General features: G+C 35.9%; 4 protein-coding genes and 1 long non-coding RNA gene across 8 annotated transcripts in view; 4 read left to right on the top strand and 1 right to left on the bottom strand.

The window, feature by feature from the left end:
• Positions 1-1,761: 1,761 nt before the first annotated feature.
• On the bottom strand, positions 1,762-3,205 carry LOC132193144 (uncharacterized). The gene is made up of 3 exons (XR_009441410.1): positions 3,066-3,205; positions 2,900-3,010; positions 1,762-2,607 (listed from the first exon to the last, which is right to left on the bottom strand). It is a non-coding gene; the product is annotated as an uncharacterized LOC132193144 (long non-coding RNA).
• Positions 2,417-9,704, top strand: LOC132193127 (myophilin). Of its 2 annotated transcripts, none has more exons than XM_059613543.1 (5): positions 2,417-2,578; positions 8,314-8,450; positions 8,501-8,711; positions 9,163-9,253; positions 9,410-9,704. In XM_059613543.1, the coding sequence occupies exons 1-5, from the start codon at positions 2,525-2,527 to the stop codon at positions 9,487-9,489; spliced, it is 573 nt and encodes a 190-aa protein (XP_059469526.1). In that variant the 5' UTR covers positions 2,417-2,524; the 3' UTR covers positions 9,490-9,704. The 2 variants fall into 2 exon arrangements, with proteins under 2 accessions (XP_059469526.1, XP_059469534.1); XM_059613551.1 differs by having other exon boundaries at positions 8,501-8,705.
• Positions 9,705-9,835: 131 nt separating this feature from the next.
• LOC132193138 (endocuticle structural glycoprotein SgAbd-2-like) lies at positions 9,836-11,326 on the top strand. The gene is made up of 2 exons (XM_059613565.1): positions 9,836-10,633; positions 10,943-11,326. Exons 1-2 carry the CDS (start codon positions 10,488-10,490, stop codon positions 11,151-11,153), a joined length of 357 nt encoding a protein of 118 aa, XP_059469548.1. The 5' UTR covers positions 9,836-10,487; the 3' UTR covers positions 11,154-11,326.
• A 110-nt stretch (positions 11,327-11,436) lies between these two features.
• LOC132193113 (beta-taxilin) lies at positions 11,437-15,227 on the top strand. 3 transcript variants are annotated; one of them, XM_059613513.1, is made up of 12 exons: positions 11,437-11,559; positions 12,194-12,363; positions 12,466-12,606; positions 12,720-12,917; positions 12,972-13,118; positions 13,167-13,361; positions 13,516-13,623; positions 13,682-13,840; positions 13,902-14,112; positions 14,175-14,460; positions 14,510-14,663; positions 14,899-15,227. In XM_059613513.1, the coding sequence occupies exons 3-12, from the start codon at positions 12,538-12,540 to the stop codon at positions 14,923-14,925; spliced, it is 1,554 nt and encodes a 517-aa protein (XP_059469496.1). In that variant the 5' UTR covers positions 11,437-11,559; positions 12,194-12,363; positions 12,466-12,537; the 3' UTR covers positions 14,926-15,227. The 3 variants fall into 3 exon arrangements, with proteins under 3 accessions (XP_059469496.1, XP_059469505.1, XP_059469514.1); XM_059613522.1 differs by having other exon boundaries at positions 12,194-12,280; XM_059613531.1 differs by lacking the exon at positions 12,194-12,363 and having other exon boundaries at positions 11,454-11,559.
• Positions 15,228-16,580: 1,353 nt separating this feature from the next.
• The window catches only part of LOC132197047 (mucin-2-like), a 32,727-nt gene continuing 31,710 nt past the window's right edge, over positions 16,581-17,597 (top strand). Inside the window, exon 1 of the mRNA XM_059620091.1 lies at positions 16,581-16,749. The gene's annotated coding sequence lies outside the window, so the exon portion shown is untranslated. The remainder of the gene's footprint in view (positions 16,750-17,597) is intronic.

Here is a 17,597-nt window from a genome sequence, read left to right on the forward strand (position 1 = left end):
GAATAAATCTCCTCAACCGTCTTTCATAAAATATCGTTGGCTGAAGAATGACTGGCAAAATATATTCACGTTCTAGCCGTTCACCGAACATGCAACGTCTTTTTTTTTTTGATTGCTGAAAGCGCCACTTAATTAAAATTGTAATTTTTAACCTGCAGGTATTATTTTCGGAAAAAAATTTCAATGTGTTTCTTTTATTCTTCTTCTTATTCGCTTATTCCAATAAATTGAAGAGCAGTATCTAAATAATTGGGTCCCAGGGTAAATCCGTTTCAGACTATATCAGCAATTTCAGAAATCAGTTGGAAGTCAGTTGAATGGAAAAGTAATAAAATTTGGCAAATATTTCGCTTCTCACAAAAAAGGTCAGTAATTGTGGTTATTTAATAAAAAAACGCTCAGGCCGCTTGTAACTGCCAATAATTGCTAATTCGCAGTTCCTGCACGTTGCTTTCCATTTATCATCAAGATGCTTTTGTGTCTCGCGATGAAAAATTAAACCGTCAGCGAATTCCTCGACAGCAGGTCCGCGAACTTATTCTTCTCTTCCCTCCCAGCAACAGCACATGGCACTTTGCAATCATACAAATCGCACCTGCCCATCCATCACACTCGGCGCAAGACTCACAGACCATTAGGGAAAAAGGAGTTAGCGCGGCATTTGCCAGGAGAATTTATTTATCAGACGCCGAGTCGAGGTTTCGAGAGACTGCTCATTACCTCATCCGTCTCCGTCTCCTATTTTTTATATCCACATGCGTGTGTATATTCGCGACGGTTCAACCTCAGGATGGAGACCCTCAACGGTCAAGACGAGAGCTGCTGGTTACGTCATCTGCGCGCATTACGTCATTTTTACAACCGCCGCGCGCGACTTTATTCATCACCCTTTCGTTCGTTTTTTTTTGCGTCGAGAAAAAAGACAGGCATTGCAAGCCGCCACCGATCTGGCCAACTGTCTTTTGATCGACGCACCCGTCGTCAATTAATGCACTTTTGGAACCACCATTGTTCAAAATTGGATGATTTATCGCTGTAGATTTAAGATAATTTTGTTAATAATTAGAATTAAAGGCATTTCATCGCAATTAGGTTAATTTTCTTGTGTGAAGGATACTTTTAATTTTGAGATTTGGAAAATGCAGATGAAGAAGAAGGAAAAAAAATGGATGATTATCATTGCCTATGCTATTTGATTATTTCAACCAGCAAATGGAGTGATTTTATTTGAAGAGCATAATTTATAGAATTTTGAAATAAATTATTAATATTGATATTTATAAAATTGAATTAAATGATGGAATGCAGCTGTAAAGTCAAATTTGCTTAATTTACTAATTTATTTGATGAGCAGATATATTTTAAAAAGAATTATAAGAAACAAAATATACTTGCGTTAGAAGAAATGATTAATCAATTTTTTAATTATATATTTTAGTTTAGCATGGATGGAACTCAGGCACAAAAAAGGTTCGGATATGTTTACTTCATACACGATAGTTTCTTTCCGACATATTATATGACGCTATTATTTTATTATAAAATTAAAATAATTTAAGAATAATTGCGTTGTATGTTACTTTTTTGATGACAATAGAAATATTTATTCTGATAAAACCCCATAAAATATTAATAATTATACTAGTACACATAATAAAAATAATTAAATTAAAGCGAAATATTAAACAAATACAATATTATTTAAAAAAAAATAACTAAATAAAATGTAAATTGAAGTTTTAATACTTATTTCAACAAATATGACCACCTCAAGTGCCAAAAGGTTCCACAAAAACAACTTCAAGAACCTATACAGAAACTTATTTATTTGTAATAAAAATTAATAATTTACCTATACTGATTTAATTTTATATATAAACCATTAAATTAAAAAATTTATAATATTATAGATTCTTGTTTATTAAATACTAAACATTAATTTTGAGACTATGTTACTTTATCTAAGGATGATTATAAAATAATTTCTGTGTGCTTCTCATTATTAGGAAGGAGCTATTGTTTTTTTACTTAATATGGTGTTGTCAAGTGTTAACGTCACACTTCCAAAAATACGAGTTGGATTAAATTTTTAGAAAGCGATGAAAAATCTTAATTCAACATATATGTAAACAAAACACCACAACTTTGGTGAAAAAAAGAAAACACACGCAATTAAAATATCAACCACACTGACCGCAGAAGACCACGATGTTCAACAGAGTCACCCGTTTAAAATTCTCGCGATTATAATGAGTTTAGTCAGATTGTTCTCCATACAAGGCGTATTATGCCGTGTATAAAAAAGGACGGCGCTTGTAAAGAAATAATGCAGCCGAGGAGTCGTTAGTCGTCGCCGTGCGTTCGCGGTTTCGGAGAGGAGGGGGATTTATCAGCACGACGACGGGCGCAGGGCAGGAGAGAAGAGGCCAACCTGAGGTGCCCGCCGGCTTTTGCTTCAGCAGTTAGTCTGCAGCGAACTTGCGACCGAAGACACCGCAGCAATTTGCACAACACACAAATCACCATGGCCAACAACAGAGCAGCCAAGTCTGGATTCGCCGCCGAGGCCCAGAGGAAGGTAAAAAAACTCACTATTTTTCTGGAACTCTGATTAAAACAAAGCTTATTAAAAATAAATATAAATGTTTAGAGTTATCAATTAACGTCGTTAACGTGTTGCAAAAATCAGTTGATTTTAATCAGCACTTTTGTACCATCTGGAAATTTGATGTTTGTTAATGAAAAAAAGTTTAAATATCATTATTTTGACTAAATATTTAAATTTTGAAATTGACTCTAAAAATATTATATTTTTTGTATAATATAGTAATAATTAATATCCAAAATATCAAATATTTTTAAACATCTCGCTAAATTAAAAAAAAAAAAATACACATACGCCTTTTTTATTCTTAATCTCCACGTCACAAGTTTTGCAAAGTGACACCAGTGCTGACGCGCTAATCTTTGGATCCTTTTTGCTCTCGTTACTGTTGCAATTTACTTCTTCCTGGTGACAAATTTTAGTACAAATATTTCTCAACCGAATTGCCAATAAAATTCACCCTTGCAAACAAAGAAAGGAAACTCGCGATTTTAATTCTTCGAATGATTGGTCAATTCTCGGTATGTGCTGAACAATTATACCAGGCAATCTGGAAAATTTCTGCGGCGATAAGAGCAACGACTCAAGGCGACAGATGGCTCGTCGTTGATTGTGCACGTCGCGCATGTATGTATTGCAAAATATTTGCCGGCTGGGCGTGAGTGCATTCGTGTTTGGTCGGACGGTTGGCGAGTGCCGAGAAAAGAAGCGAAACATTCACGACATGCACACTTGATCGAGCTCTTTAATCTTCCACTCGAGTTGAGAGCCGCGATGAAAAATGATTCATACGGGAAAAAATTATAAATACCCTCCGGCGAGCAAAACCTTTCTTTTTGACCTTCCATACTTGGATGGCAAAGCGAAAAATCACATGGAGTCGGGACTTGGTGGCTCCATCAACTTTAATATTGATCCGCGTGCCGACACAGTTTCCTCATCCCAGCTGCATTTGAAGCCTAGAGCTGCTCTCACTTTTGCCAGGACCACATGCTCTTGCGTAATTCGGTGCAGCCCCAGCCATTATTGATTTATTCCCACGGATCGATTTTACAAAAATTAATTTAAATTTAGCAAATAATGAGCATAAAGGTCGCTTTTTCTAAATATATTAAAGATTCTCATAACTGGAAGGATTTTAACAGAATTTTATTTTTATGTAACTTATTTATATTTAAATGTATAATGCAGTACAAACCAAAATAAATTTAGTAATTTTTTCTCCTCGTACAGCTTCATTGACGTCACTGCTCTTCCCGACCATGGTTAGATGATTAATCAAATTTTCAGATTAAACAGCACTGATGTTTTTGAATTATACATATTAGATTTCTGCAGTATTTCTGTATTAAATATTAGGTGAATTAATTGATACTTCGTTTAACAATAAGATCATTAATTTTGGGCTTATAATATGGCGAAAATTTAACTGTTGTAATGTTTTAATTTGAAATGTATTAAGCCAGAAGGATCTATTAATTTATCTTACTTATAGGTTAATATTAGATTTTTAATTTAATTTAACTTGATTAGCACATTAACCATTTTAAAATTATTCTAAATTTATGGTAAAAAACATCTTGGATCCAGCTGAAGAATATCTTACATTATTATTATCAATGTAAGCAGAACCAATCAACCTTATACTAATCGTAGATATTTTGTAAACTTGTATTTAATAATTACACTCTAATTGTTTAAAAATAGGAAATAAATTACATAAATTATTGAATATATAAATTAAATAAAATTTAATTTTCTAAAAAATAAAATTAATAAAATAAAAATATGAAAAAATAAATATTTATTTATTTATATCTTTGTTTTAAATATAAACTGCGTGGGCTTCCATGGTCACAACGCAAAGTATAAAAAGTATTTTATTTCATTTTTCCTCTCGAGTTCCACGCAGCCAAAGTGTACACATCATATATTTTTTCCACTGTGAGAGAGGCCGTGCCTTCATCCTCATCTCTTTTTTTCTTTGACAATGCAAAACCTGGCGAAGGTGGTTCTCGGGCAACCTTGGCGCGCGGATAGCAGCCTGAAAAGGCAGACTGGCATTCCCGACTGGCTGGCACACCGTGCCGCACTTGCGAAAGAATAGAAATAACAATATGCTCAAATCAAACACTTCTTCCACTTTTCGTCCGCAGTCGGTCGGTCGGTCGGTTTTGTTAGTCAACGAATGAAGGATGTGGAGAGCAACGAAAACCACTCCCTCGCGGCGAAACTAAAGCCCCGGAGAATAATAATCAAACTGCTGATAAACATGATGTCATTTTACGATCTGCCGGTTGCCTATCTCACGCAGAACTCGTACGTCGATAACCTCAAATAAAAGCAGCGCGTCTGTTTTTATCTAAATGAGAGCAAACAATAATTTTCCACCAATTCCGAGTGATCCTTTTTTTTATATCAGATTATCTGCCCGGCTTTGATTACTCTCCTGGGGCAGATTTCGTGAAAAGATTTTTCGAGAACACACAATGCTTTTTTGTGGCTGGGGCTTGCCATTGTGTCGTCGCAAAAGGGCAACCGCGAAATTTATTATAATGATCCTTTAAAAGTCACCGTTTCTCATATTATATATAAAGCAACAGTCGTTTCAAGAGCCGCCGCTGTCAAATTAAAAATGGCATTCCGCGACGACGTTGGACAATCTTGATATAAAAATAACACAAACGCAGAAAAAGGGAGGCAGTGGAAATGGAACGAAAATTTTCATTCACAAAAGTCAAGTGCGCGTGAGATTTGAATCTCTAGTCTTTGTCATTTGTTTTTCGCCAGAAGGGAGAACTTCAGCTAATTAAATTGTAATTAAAACGTTAATGTAGCCAGATGTCTTTTGTATAAAATATTTGAGTGAAGCAAGAACAGTGGGTGTACTATGCAAAAGTGTGTTATCAAAATGATTGATTGCCTTAATCTTTTTATGACGAAAACGTCGGAGGAAAATGAATGTTTTAATCCACCTACATTGCGCCTACGCAAATTTCTTGTCGCCATCGCGCCACACCAATAAATGGAAGGGACGCTTATTACTGAAAATATTGGAAGATAACACATTTCAACGATTATATAATATACTTTAAAAGATAATACTGAAAACCAGTTTTATAATAATACAAAAAAAGCACTGCATAAGGTTTTTTCTAAACTCTATTTCAAATTCTAAAAGGAATCAGAAATTTTGCCTCTGGTTTATCACACGGGCAGAGTTCAGATCGACTTATTTGAGATAGAAAAACTCCAACCAGAAACTTAATTTTCCCGGCGATAAATTAATTTTAAATATTAAATGTAAATAATGATTGCGAATGTGAAAAATGTGGGAGGAAAATTAACTTGTATCATGTTAGTGAATGTTGTAAAAATAACTTAAGCTTGTCTGAAGCTGCGAGAATGAATCATAAATAATTAATTGTACGTTGAAAAGTTGTACACATTTTGTGTTTAATAAATTTCTGTTTATATAAATATTATTTGAAAAAAGCCGCACTAAAAATACACCCCATGAACTGCCTGATTTTAATCTCCACTTAAAGTATACTAAATTTTTATTTTTCTGAAATATTGCCTTAAGTGGAATGCATTAGCTAGTTGCCTATCCTATTCAAGTGAAAATGTCGTTAATTGAATTAATTTGCGTCCTAATTGTCACCTTTTTTGGACAAAGCAAAAAAATACCCTTTCTCCTTTTGTAGATCTACACATTCAAACTACTGCAGCGGAAAACGCGATCATTTGCAGCCTTGATTTCAAATCTAACTAAGCCCGCATACGATTTCTTTACGCAGATATTTCCTAATTGAAAGCTTTTATCCGGTCAAATCCCGCAGACCGGTCGGCAAAATGAGTCATTGGGCGCACCTGTTAGTCTTGACGCGGCGATTAAATCGCCATCCAAGCAGAAAGACGATCAATAAATTGAATTTAAACCGACCTCATTGACCATTTAGTTTAATTTTTTCTGCCCGCTCTTGCGTAACAAATTTCTGCAATCGAAAGGAATTTTTCGGCCATATGCGCGAAAATGTCACTCGAAAAATAAATAGCAAGAGCACTGGTCCAATTAGCAGCAACAGAAGGTGTTTCTCTTCTCGCCAAAGGAAAAAAAATAACATTTGACTGCGTATGCGGAGAAATGCGATAGGGCCAAATACGGCCGAGGCGGTGAATCACTGCAAAAGGCTTTGCCTTATAAGGGCGCCTCTTTACTGGGTCGTGGGCACTCGACTACACACGTTTACTTTCAACCGGCCGACCTACTTCAACATGTGTGTGTGTTATTTATGCAAGGATTTGCTGCTGTTGTCCCTCACTAATTTCAATCGATCGCCACCTTGCCTTTTCGGGCAAAGGTGACAAAAACAGCCTGAGCGCCTTCGACACGCGACCTTTCTGAATTATTCTTTTTTTTCAAGACGAGAGATGTGAAATTTCTCTCAGCTCTCGTCGGGCCTGTAATTAATGTAATTTGGAGAGAAGGTGATGCGTTGGACCAAATGGTGTGGGCAGGAGGAAGAACCAAAGTGACGCCTGTTGAAAATAAATTGTGAGAGGCGCCGCGGCTGGATATTATTTTTTCCTGGGCTTCAAATTCGACACATTGTTCAGCGCGCCACCCCCTCATTTGCATGATAATTAAACGGAATAAACAATGCGGAGGGGATTTACATTTTCAGAGACTTATTTTTGACTGGCACCTTAAATTGGAATACAAATTCCTGGTTGATTAAATTTTTATTGTTTTTCTTTCCATGTTTTAATTTTATCCAGCACTCCTATTTTTATATACAAAAAGAATGTTATTTAAATTCAGTGAAATTACCCCCATCCCCAAATAATCATATTTTAATATTTCTAAATTTTCTTAATAAATAAGAGAAGTTGCAGCTGTGTTTCCTTAGCATGATTGCTGGCCTTTATCAAAAGCTCTTTTAGTCTTTATCACAATCAGCACCTCGGCTGCCAAGTCCAATGTGACTATGGTGCACGAGTTCTGTATTAAAGCTGCGATAAAAGCTTTCTCTGTCTCTTCAACTAAAACACGAATTCGTTAAAATTCCACTTAAGTCAAGAGCCTGCGTGTAATCTTTCACCTTAGACAAATTTTTATCTCTAGGAGATTATTTTTTCATTCACATTTTACGCAAATTATACACATGCTTAATTTAAAATTAGTGAAAAAAGTTCCAAATTTCTCAGCCAGCATTAAATCCGTTTAAGTTCCGTCGCGCAATTTCGCCTCCGTTTTGAGCAAATGCGTCATACGCTGAAAATAAATAGATAAAAAAGTGTGGCAGGCGACACACAGAAGGAGCGCCTTATTTCTCGCCCTGCGCTGGGTAATATCAAGAGAAGCACACACGGAAACCCTTCATGAGCGAGCAGCGCGAGAGTGCACCAAGCAAGGGACCAACTCTCGTCTGTATCAATAAACATATCCGCAAAGGGCGGTTTGTCGCCTATATATGACACGAGAGAGCCCCACTAGAAAAGTTACCAAGACAAAACATCAAATATAGTTTTTCAAATGTTTAAATAAAATAAAAATACTGGTAATAAACGTAAAGTAAAATATTAGTAGTTTTAAGGATGTTTAAAATTTTGGTTTCTCACTCAGAATTTCAGAATAGCACTATTTATTTCATTCTAATTTTGCATTAATTCACTTCAAACAATGGCATTTTATATGTTGACAGATTAACAGCAAATACAGTGAAGAGCTGGCCCAGGAGTGCCTTGAATGGGTCAAGCAGATCGTCGAGGAGGATTTCAGCACCTCAGGCGAAATGGACAACTTCTACGAGGTCTTCAAAAATGGCACCAGGCTGTGCAGGTAAAATGATGTGACATTTAACCTAGCTATTTATTAAATAAATTGTTCAGATTGGCCAACAAACTGAAGCCCGGCTCAGTGAAGAAAATCAATGAGTCGCAGATGGCCTTCAAGTGCATGGAGAACATCAACGCCTTCCTGGACGTTGCCCGCACCCTGGGCGTGCCGGCGCAAGAGACCTTCCAGACCGTTGACCTTTGGGAAAGGCAGAACCTCAACTCAGTGGTCATCTGCTTGCAGTCGCTGGGTCGCAAGGTATCTGTAAGTGCATGATAGGGGTGTCTAGTGCATGCGCGGTGTGTTTTTGGTAAGGCATGCCTTCCGTTCACTTTCCTTTATTTCAACCAAAATTTTACACTAACAAGAAGTCGAAATAAAAAATATAAAAATGTTTTCCGAATGTTGACTAGAAATTTTGTGAAAATAATAATTACAATATGTATGATTTTGAACAATAAACAATAATAATATACTACTAACAACACAAAACACAATTGCAGTTTGAATTTGAGTGTTTTCTTGTGTGTGTTTTGTGATTAATTTTTGATGTGTAATGATGAATTTATTTATACCTATTTAGTGCATGTTATTTGTGTAATAATAAGTTCTAAAATCACCTAATTTGGTTTATAAACACAGCATGGAAAACTCATTTTCTTAATTTTAGTTTAAATGAAATAAAATTACTCATTATTTTATAAATTTTTCTCAGGCTGGAAACTATGGACTTCCTGGCATTGGACCCAAGGAAGCTGACAAGAATGTGCGCCAATTCACTGATGAACAGCTCAGAGCTGGACAGGGTATGTTTTTTGTAACAAAATTTTAGTTATAAATTATTCTTGAAATCAGAAATCAATTTCATTGGTGCTCTCCCAAGAGTTTAATAATGAATGGGGCATAAATTATTTGCGTGGTCTTGTGACGTGAATGGTAATGTGATTTGTGTTGGTTCATAGGCGTGATCAGTCTGCAGTACGGAAGCAACAAGGGTGCCACCCAGAGCGGCATCAACTTTGGCAACACAAGACACATGTAAATTTCCGCACTCGGCGGGTCGTGCGCGCACAAGCTGTAACTTATTTTTGTCTGCGGTCAGCAGAAGGAACGTGAACAAAAGCAACAATTCCTCTCTTGTTTCCCTTTCTCTTTTTCCCTTTTCTGTTTTTGTATGCCCGAAAGAGCTCTTCCACATTTAGAATAAACGCGAATGTAAAATTTTAAGGTGTTAAACAATATATATTTGGAGTAAGAGAGATGCGTTTTATTTCAAAAAAGCCTGCAATTTTTAAGTATATAATTAATGATGCAGATATGTAAAAGAAAAACGAGAAAAACAATCCAACAAAAAGAAAAAAAAATTATAGAAATAATATCAAAACTAATTTTGAAATATACTACTCAATGCCACTATTATATTTATCAACTGCCGCTTGAGAATCCAAGTAAAAATAAGCAACTTCAAAGAGTATGTTATGTTTAGTTAAAAATTATGAGAGTAATTATTTATTTTTAAGAAAATTAGTTGCGGACTCTACATGATGCTAATGATGAGAAAAGTTGTTGAAAAAAATAATGAAAATACATAATATTGCTGGTTATGTATTATTTAGAAGTTCATAATTTATTGCCTTATGCTATAAATTTGTTAGTGTTTTCCTCTTATTATTTGAAAAATGCCTTTATATGGAATTAAAAACCAATTATAGTTTTAATTTCACGTTTTCGTTTTTAAATTTTAATAAGAGAAAAGTTTGATGGATATACATTAATTAGAAATAGTTGCCTCAGGCAGACTGGGTTGTTTGCTTTTATATTTTGTAACAGCAAAATATTGTTCCTATGTTTAAGCTGCCACTACAACCATTATTTTGTAATTAATTTTACGCACACCCGTGCCTCCCAATAAATTGATTTGTTTTGCCATCCCCTCTTTTCGGATAGAAACTTGTTATGATTTGGGTATAAAACCTTCCAAATTGTCAACAGTAGACACAGTTCTGTGAACGCTTTAGTAAAACAAATACTACCATCAAGATGCACGCTATCACCTGCGCTGTTTTCCTCGCCCTGGCTGTGATTGCGGTCAACGCCGAAGCACCCCTTCCCCTGGGACGTATACCCCCGATTCCAGTTTTGAAGAGGATCGAGACCCACAATCGGGATGGAGCATTCACCCTTGAGTAAGTAAAATTATATATTTATTAGGAGCAAGAAATTTTTAATAAATCAGAATCTACAATTAAAAAGTGAAAAAATTTATATTTACATAATTTTAATAAAAGTAACCGCAAAAATTTATTTAGAATTAATTAAATTTTAAGTACCAAATGTTACAATATTTATTTAACTTTATAACATTTTAAAATATTTATATTTTTATATTATATTTTTAATAATAATAAAAAAATACACCTCACACTTATATTTTAGTTTCTTTATACTTTTTTTTTTAAGAAGTTGCAACTTTTCAAATAAATTTGATTCTTCAGCTACCTGACCGGTGATGGCACTCACGTGCAAGAGAAGGGCAAGTTGGTGCCTCTGGTGAACGACGAGGGCGAGACGGTGAACGTGCTGGTCAAGGAGGGCAACTTTGCGTACACCAGCCCCGACGGCACACCCATCTCCCTCTCGTACATCGCGGACGAGTTCGGCTTCAGGGTGCGCGGCGACCACCTGCCTAAGGCCCCCAAGGCCTGAGGGTGCACCAGCAGGGAGGGGGAGGTGGAGGAGGAAGATGAGTTTCCCGCCTACACCCTGCCCGAGCACCTTTCCCACTGCTTCGTCTCCACTTTCACGATCGACACTTGCGATTCTGAATAATTGTAAATTGTAACAAAAAATGAAAAAAATAAATACATAAATAGAAAAAGTTTTTGTTTTCAAATTTTTAGTGGGCACACTCGAGTGTTGGTCAGACGGGAGTCTCGTGCGCGACTCACTTTCTTTCTAAAAATATACCTGGTCTTATTTACCGACGAGAGTTAATTTAAAAATAGCCCGTAAGCATTGCACTCCTGCTTGCTTTCAGTTCTCGGCCACGCGTGTAACGCTCCAGAATTATCTGTTTTTCGGGTCAATTTTTACTGATTGCGTCGATTTGAAAGTGAGTAGCTGAATTTCGCAGACTTAAGGCTCCAGAATTCCAAAACTGCAAACTCCAAATTGAAAGGCTGGCGGAGTTGAAAGCATAAATTTGATCCACGCGAGTAGAAGTTCTTAGTAATGGCGGACAGATTTTTCATTGCAGAGAGCAAAAAACTTTTAAGTCAGTCAGTGAATTCTCAGATATCCCTAAAGATCTGTGACCCCCCTGTGCAAAAATCTCGTGTGGCAGCAGCAATTTTAGTGATTAACTTTTTTTGTGATAAGTTAAAATAGCTTGCGGCCCATCTCGGCGCGGACCTCTCTTGAGGCCCCGCGTTTTAGCAACTTGTTTGCCAGAGGTGTTGCCGTTTCTTCACATTTTGTAATTTTTTTTCCCATGTCACTTGATTTGTGAAGAATAAACAACAATAATAATAATAATAATAATCTAAAGCTGTTTTCAGAATTTAGGATTTTCTTATTATTTTTTCTTCTTATAAAATGGACCAGGTTACTTTGAAATTTAAAAGAAGAATAATTTAATATTTGAATTTTTTCAAGGGCTTAACATTTAAATTATATAATTAACTTTAATATTATTAAATGCGAAACTGTGCAAAACGTGGAGCATAAAATTACATTGTCCCTGGCAGGCCCTGGAATTCGCGCGCTGGAGTCTTGGAGCCTAGAGTGGGGGAAGGGTCGACCAATCAGCAATCAGAAGCGCTGCCCGCTCGAAAGTAAACAAATTTAGGCAACACTCGCAGCAAACGAAAAGTGTCAAATCAGAGAGAATAATTAATAATTTAATCCATTCAACCAGGTTTGTTTGGAAAATTTAACTACGTTATCAATCATTGTATCGTGTTTTTAATGATTTCAAGCGATAAGTTCAACTATTTTCATTAATTAGTTAATTTTTCAGAGATTTTGCAGCGGTTGTTGATTGAGCCTTTCCCAAAACTGAGAGGGTTCCTGCTTACTTTGAAGATTTGCCATGGAAAATGCGGAGCAACCTGCCATAAACGGTGATGCAAAACCTGCAGAACAAGCTCCTCCGAAAAAGGTGAGTCCTTTTGTATGAATTTTGTGTTAAAAAAGCTCATTTTGAAGCCAGTTGCCATGGAAATGTAAACACTATTTTTTTTTTAAATTCATTAAAATCTACTCAACTTTTAGCCTGAAAGCCGCAGCAAGTGCGGAAAGTGCCGCAATGGCAAAGAGTCTCTTTCAAAAAAGCAGCAAAAAGTCGACGACGGCTACAAAAGTCTCGAGGAGTTGAAGAAAGCTCTTAGTTCTGTGACCACGCAAGAGGAGAAAATCACTCTTCTGTGTGAGAAATATGCAGATCTTCTCGAGGACAACAGAAAGCTGGCTGTAAAATTGTGGAAATTGGTTTAAACTTAAATTACCTAAACTGTTTTACTTCAGCTGGCCGTCAAGCAGGGTGAGAAAAGAGCTCTTGCCCTTCAAGCAGAGAAGGAGCACGTCCAGAATGACAGTACAAAGGCCATTCTAACCAAAGCTCGGCTTGAGAATCTCTGCAGGGAGCTTCAACGCCAAAACAAGATTATTAAAGTAGGAAATTGACATTATAAAAGTGTTAGTTTCTAATTTGAAATATAGGATGAAAGTTTGGCAAGAATAAAGGAGGAGGAGGAAAAGCGTAAAGAGCTTTCGACTCGCTTCAACGTAACTCTGAATGAAATCACCACGCTTATGCAGACCAACACCGAGAAAAACAATCAGCTCAGAGAGGAGAACAAGGCTCTGACAGAAAAGTTTAAAATTATTTGTGAGCAGTACGAGCTGAGAGAATCGGTAAGACCATTTTTATTCAAATAATAATTATTTAGAAAAAGATTTCAAATGGGACCAATTTAGCCCTTTTCAATAAAAAGAGAATTCTCAGTTTTACATTAATATGATTCCTCCTGTAGTACTCAAATTTCCTCAATAAATTTTCTATTTTTAGCAAGTTGAAAAGTTGATGAAGCAAAGTCAGCTGGAGGGCAAACTCTCCGAGACCAAGTTGGCCAAAGTTCAGGTGGAGTTGATGCAGGAGAAGGAACTTCTCTTAAGGGTACATTTTCCAAAAGAGTATAATTTTATTAATTTTTAACTTGCTTAATTTCTTATAGGAACTAAGCAGCTACCAGACGCAGCTAAAGCAGCAAGCTGAGAACGAGGATGCTCTTCGAGGTCAGATCCGAATGTACTCCGAAAAGTATGAAGAATTTCAGCAAGCCTTGGCAAAAAGCAATGAAGTTTTCTCAAATTTCAAAGCTGAAATGGACAAGGTATTTAATATTAAAATGGTTTATCTTTTGTTTATTTTTACAAATTTTAAATTTATTCCAGATGTCAAAGAAAATCATCAAATTGGAGAAGGAGACTTGCTCTTGGAAGCAGCGTTGGGAAAATAGCCACAGCGCCTTGTGTGACATGATTGCAGACAAGCAGCAGCGGGACGAAGAACTTCTGCTCGCAGGAAAACAGGTCGCTCAACTCCAGCGGCTCTGCCGAACCCTTCAGGAGGAGCGCACCAAGCACATTGCCAAGTTGCGAGAACGTGAGTTTTCTATACTTTAATTTTTCCAAAACAAAATAAAATCTCAATTAAATGAAATATAGACGGAGAAGAATTGGGCAAGGCGCAGCCGGTAATGAAAAAGGAAGAAATAGACGAGCTTCTCGAGAAGCAGCCAAAGCCTCCGCTACCTATGCCTGTGATCGATTCAGCTCCTATCATTGATGTTGAGGAAGAAGTACCCGGGACTAAGAAATCCGACGAAGTACCCGAGACTAAGAATACCGAAGAAGTCCCCGAGACTAAGAAATCCGACGAAGTCCCCGAGACAAAGAATTCCGAAGAAGAAGTCGCAACAAACGGTTCCCTTGATAATGAACAGACTGAAAAGTAGAAATAATGCCCTGAAACTTCTAAATGTAATAAAAATCTTCTTTAGAAAATCTAGTGCTGACAAGATGCCTGTGAGCTTAAACGACTCGGAAACTACAACCTCAACAAATGAGCCAGTGCCTGAATCCGAGCCCGAGCAGCCTTCGTCTGAAAAGTCTAGCAAACAGTCAACCCCAGTACCAGATAAAAAGAAAGCAAAGGTTTGCAAATATTTTAAAAATCTATGACTTTATTTTAACTTCAGACAATTTTTTATTTTGTGGTAAAAGTTGACAATCAAGGGTTTATTCATGGAAAATAAAGTTTGATATTTCTTGATGTTTTTTTAAATGTTTTCATTATAATTTGATCTGTTTAATTAAAATTCCTGAAATAGTTTTGCAATAATCACTTTTTCATTATGCGTTTAACAACAAACTTTTCTACTGCTTCCAGGAGACTGGTCGCAAGAAGAAGAAATAGACGCTGGGCCAATATTGAAGTTTCACTTGCCATCAGATGGCTGTGTTTTAAAAAGTTTTTGACTACCAGTATTAAAACAACTGACTCATTATTTGTTTTACATCTCTGTATATGCATTAGATTCTTACGATGTCCCACCTTGATTTTTCGCACCTATAGTTTGATCATTTTGTAGTAATTTATGAATGTGTTTCACAGCTAAGGTTTATTTCGCTGATCGTTCAAGTGGATATTTTGTATGTGTAGTTTTAGTTTAACATTTTTTGCAACAAAAACAATAATAGTTAAATCTTATAAATCAATCGTTGTTGAATTTTATTGATTTCCTCACTCCTTGAACAATTTGAATAAGTGATGGTGGGTGGAATAAAATTGAAGAAAAAAGCCTTCCTAGCATGGATGTGGGTCAAGGCGCGGTGCTCCGACGGTACATCCGACGACGGGCGAACAATGAAAGTCGCATCTTCCCTTTATCAAAAAGCGCGCATCACTTTATTCACACACTCTCGCTGCCCTCTATTATATAATGCGTCTTAAACTTCTGACACCTGCGAAAATTATGTTTATTTTTTTGCAAGCGTCCTTATTTTTGCGGCAATTTTGCCATTTTTCTAAGAGGAAGTTTTTAGTCTAGACTTATTAATAATGACTTCTGGATTCAAAGCGAGGAACAACAAATTTTTTTACATTCTCACGGTGAATCATCTCATCCTTTGTGAATCTGCTTTTCACTTTCACACTACTCTCCAAAAGATCAGTGCGAAATGAATTCATCCTGTCAACGCCCAAGAAAATGATTCAAAAATCATATCGACAGGGAAATTGTCATGTAATTTATAATATTTTCTCTGACAATATTTTATTTTTCGTAATTTTACAGACTATAGACTACAATGATGCATGTGGAGTATAGGAAATTGAAATTTAATTATATAATCAACATAACATATTAAATTTAAAAATGAAATTATTTTGTAAAATATATTTTTTTTTATGAAATATAAAAATAAGCTTATATTGATAAAAAAAGTTTTTAATTCAGAAAATGCAAGAGAATCCTTTGTTTTGTAGTACTTTTTACATATCATATGGGGGCTTAATGCATCAAAATTAAATTTCCTGCCTTTTATTTAAGATAAATCAGGAAATTCTAAAAGAGTTTTCAATCGACTTTTATAATATAGGAACACCATTATAGCGTTGAAGTAAGTTTTATTTTTTTTTTAATTGCCAGATTTCATGATTATAATTAATTAATTCCAAATCTCCATTCATAAAACTTTACAATTGCCTTCAAATGAAGAATTAATTAAACGAAATGAATGGACCTGCGTGCCAATTGAAAAGTAACAAGCCACTAAATTGAAAAATATTGAATGGCGAGCCTGACTTTGATCCTACAGTGATGCTCATTATTTATTACGGCTGCAATTTCGCGCAAATATACTTTATTACTGCAAGGCAGCGAGAACCTTCGCGAGAGCTGCCGGCGAAATATAGAAGTGTGCGCGCCTCTGCAAATAATAACACGCGGAGAGCGCAGAACAATAATTTCCTTTCTCTCTCTCTCCTGTGAAGATGCACATGCGGCGGGTGCACGGAAAGTGAGTAGGTCAGTTGAGTCAGGAGGCAGTCAGTCGACTTCGGGACCCCACTCTGGCGAATTGTGCAGCTCCTCCAGCTCATCCCATCCATCCGCAGAACTCGCAGTCGGTCGCACCTCGCACACTCTGCTGCACATCCTCCGAGGGCCCAAACTTGCAGACCTGAACAATCCTGAGACTTTTCTCTGCAGCCTTAACTCAGCTGCGTGCCAACCACACGGTAATTAATGTTTTTTTTTATTCTTATTTATTTATTTTTAACAAAAATTGCTCATTTTGTATTTTAATGACAATTTTATATAAAAATGGTCATTTTTATGTTCAATAACTTTATAATTTAATAGGGTTTTCCTTAATAATCATTAGAGACATAACATTAATGCACTTTTTAAATTTCTAAAATGCAACGTGTCTTATTTTGATTAATTTTTATTTCTTTTATACCATTTATATAAATAATAATAAAAATTACCAAACTGCATAATATATTTTCAAACTTAATTATAATTCTAAGTCTTCATCACCTACTTTGTAGCATAAATGTATCTAGTTATTTTTGGTAATTTTTTTCCCCGATTTTATTCACTGATTGTGAGCTAAATCATTCAAGTTTTACGTAACGATTGCTAAATTTTGGTAGAAAGGAAATTCGTTTGTTCGTTTCTGCCATTAAATTCAAAACAGGGTCGTAAAGCAATAAGGTTTTGAATTTTGAGGCGAAAATGAAGCAAGTAAGCTTGTAAGAGATTATGTATACCGCGCAGACACAGTGAGACATTTTGCAACTGAATTTAAAATTTCCACGCTTGATCATCCATATTTATTCGCGGCGGAAAGCGAGTCTTACAGTAACGTAGACACGCATTTTTATTTATCCCGCACGCGATAAAAATCGAAAGTTATTACTGTGTCAATCAACTGATTTGCATTTGAGTTCCTCAGTTGGAACAATTGCAAAACGAGGAGTTCGTGAATGTAAGAAATTGGATAATTTATAATTGTATTAGAAAAGAATAAATTACAAAGAGGAAAGAAAATGGTAAAAAATAGAAGTGAATAATCTTTCTC

Source organism: Neocloeon triangulifer, unplaced genomic scaffold (genome assembly GCF_031216515.1).
Source record: "Neocloeon triangulifer isolate White Clay Creek 2 clone unplaced genomic scaffold, ASM3121651v1 ptg000001l, whole genome shotgun sequence".
Classification (NCBI taxonomy): Eukaryota; Metazoa; Arthropoda; class Insecta; order Ephemeroptera; family Baetidae; genus Neocloeon; species Neocloeon triangulifer.

Excerpts from the sequence above, each read along its gene's own strand:
- LOC132193127 (XM_059613543.1), top strand. The coding sequence starts at position 2,525 with ATGGCCAACAACAGAGCAGCCAAGTCTGGATTCGCCGCCGAGGCCCAG. Across the intron at positions 8,712-9,162 it reads CGCTGGGTCGCAAGGTATCT|GCTGGAAACTATGGACTTCC; the intron begins GTAAGTGCATGA and ends AATTTTTCTCAG. Across the intron at positions 9,254-9,409 it reads ACAGCTCAGAGCTGGACAGG|GCGTGATCAGTCTGCAGTAC; the intron begins GTATGTTTTTTG and ends GTTGGTTCATAG.
- LOC132193138 (XM_059613565.1), top strand. The coding sequence starts at position 10,488 with ATGCACGCTATCACCTGCGCTGTTTTCCTCGCCCTGGCTGTGATTGCG. Across the intron at positions 10,634-10,942 it reads GATGGAGCATTCACCCTTGA|CTACCTGACCGGTGATGGCA; the intron begins GTAAGTAAAATT and ends TTGATTCTTCAG.
- LOC132193113 (XM_059613513.1), top strand. The coding sequence starts at position 12,538 with ATGGAAAATGCGGAGCAACCTGCCATAAACGGTGATGCAAAACCTGCA. Across the intron at positions 14,113-14,174 it reads CATTGCCAAGTTGCGAGAAC|ACGGAGAAGAATTGGGCAAG; the intron begins GTGAGTTTTCTA and ends AATGAAATATAG. Across the intron at positions 14,461-14,509 it reads GATAATGAACAGACTGAAAA|AAAATCTAGTGCTGACAAGA; the intron begins GTAGAAATAATG and ends AATCTTCTTTAG.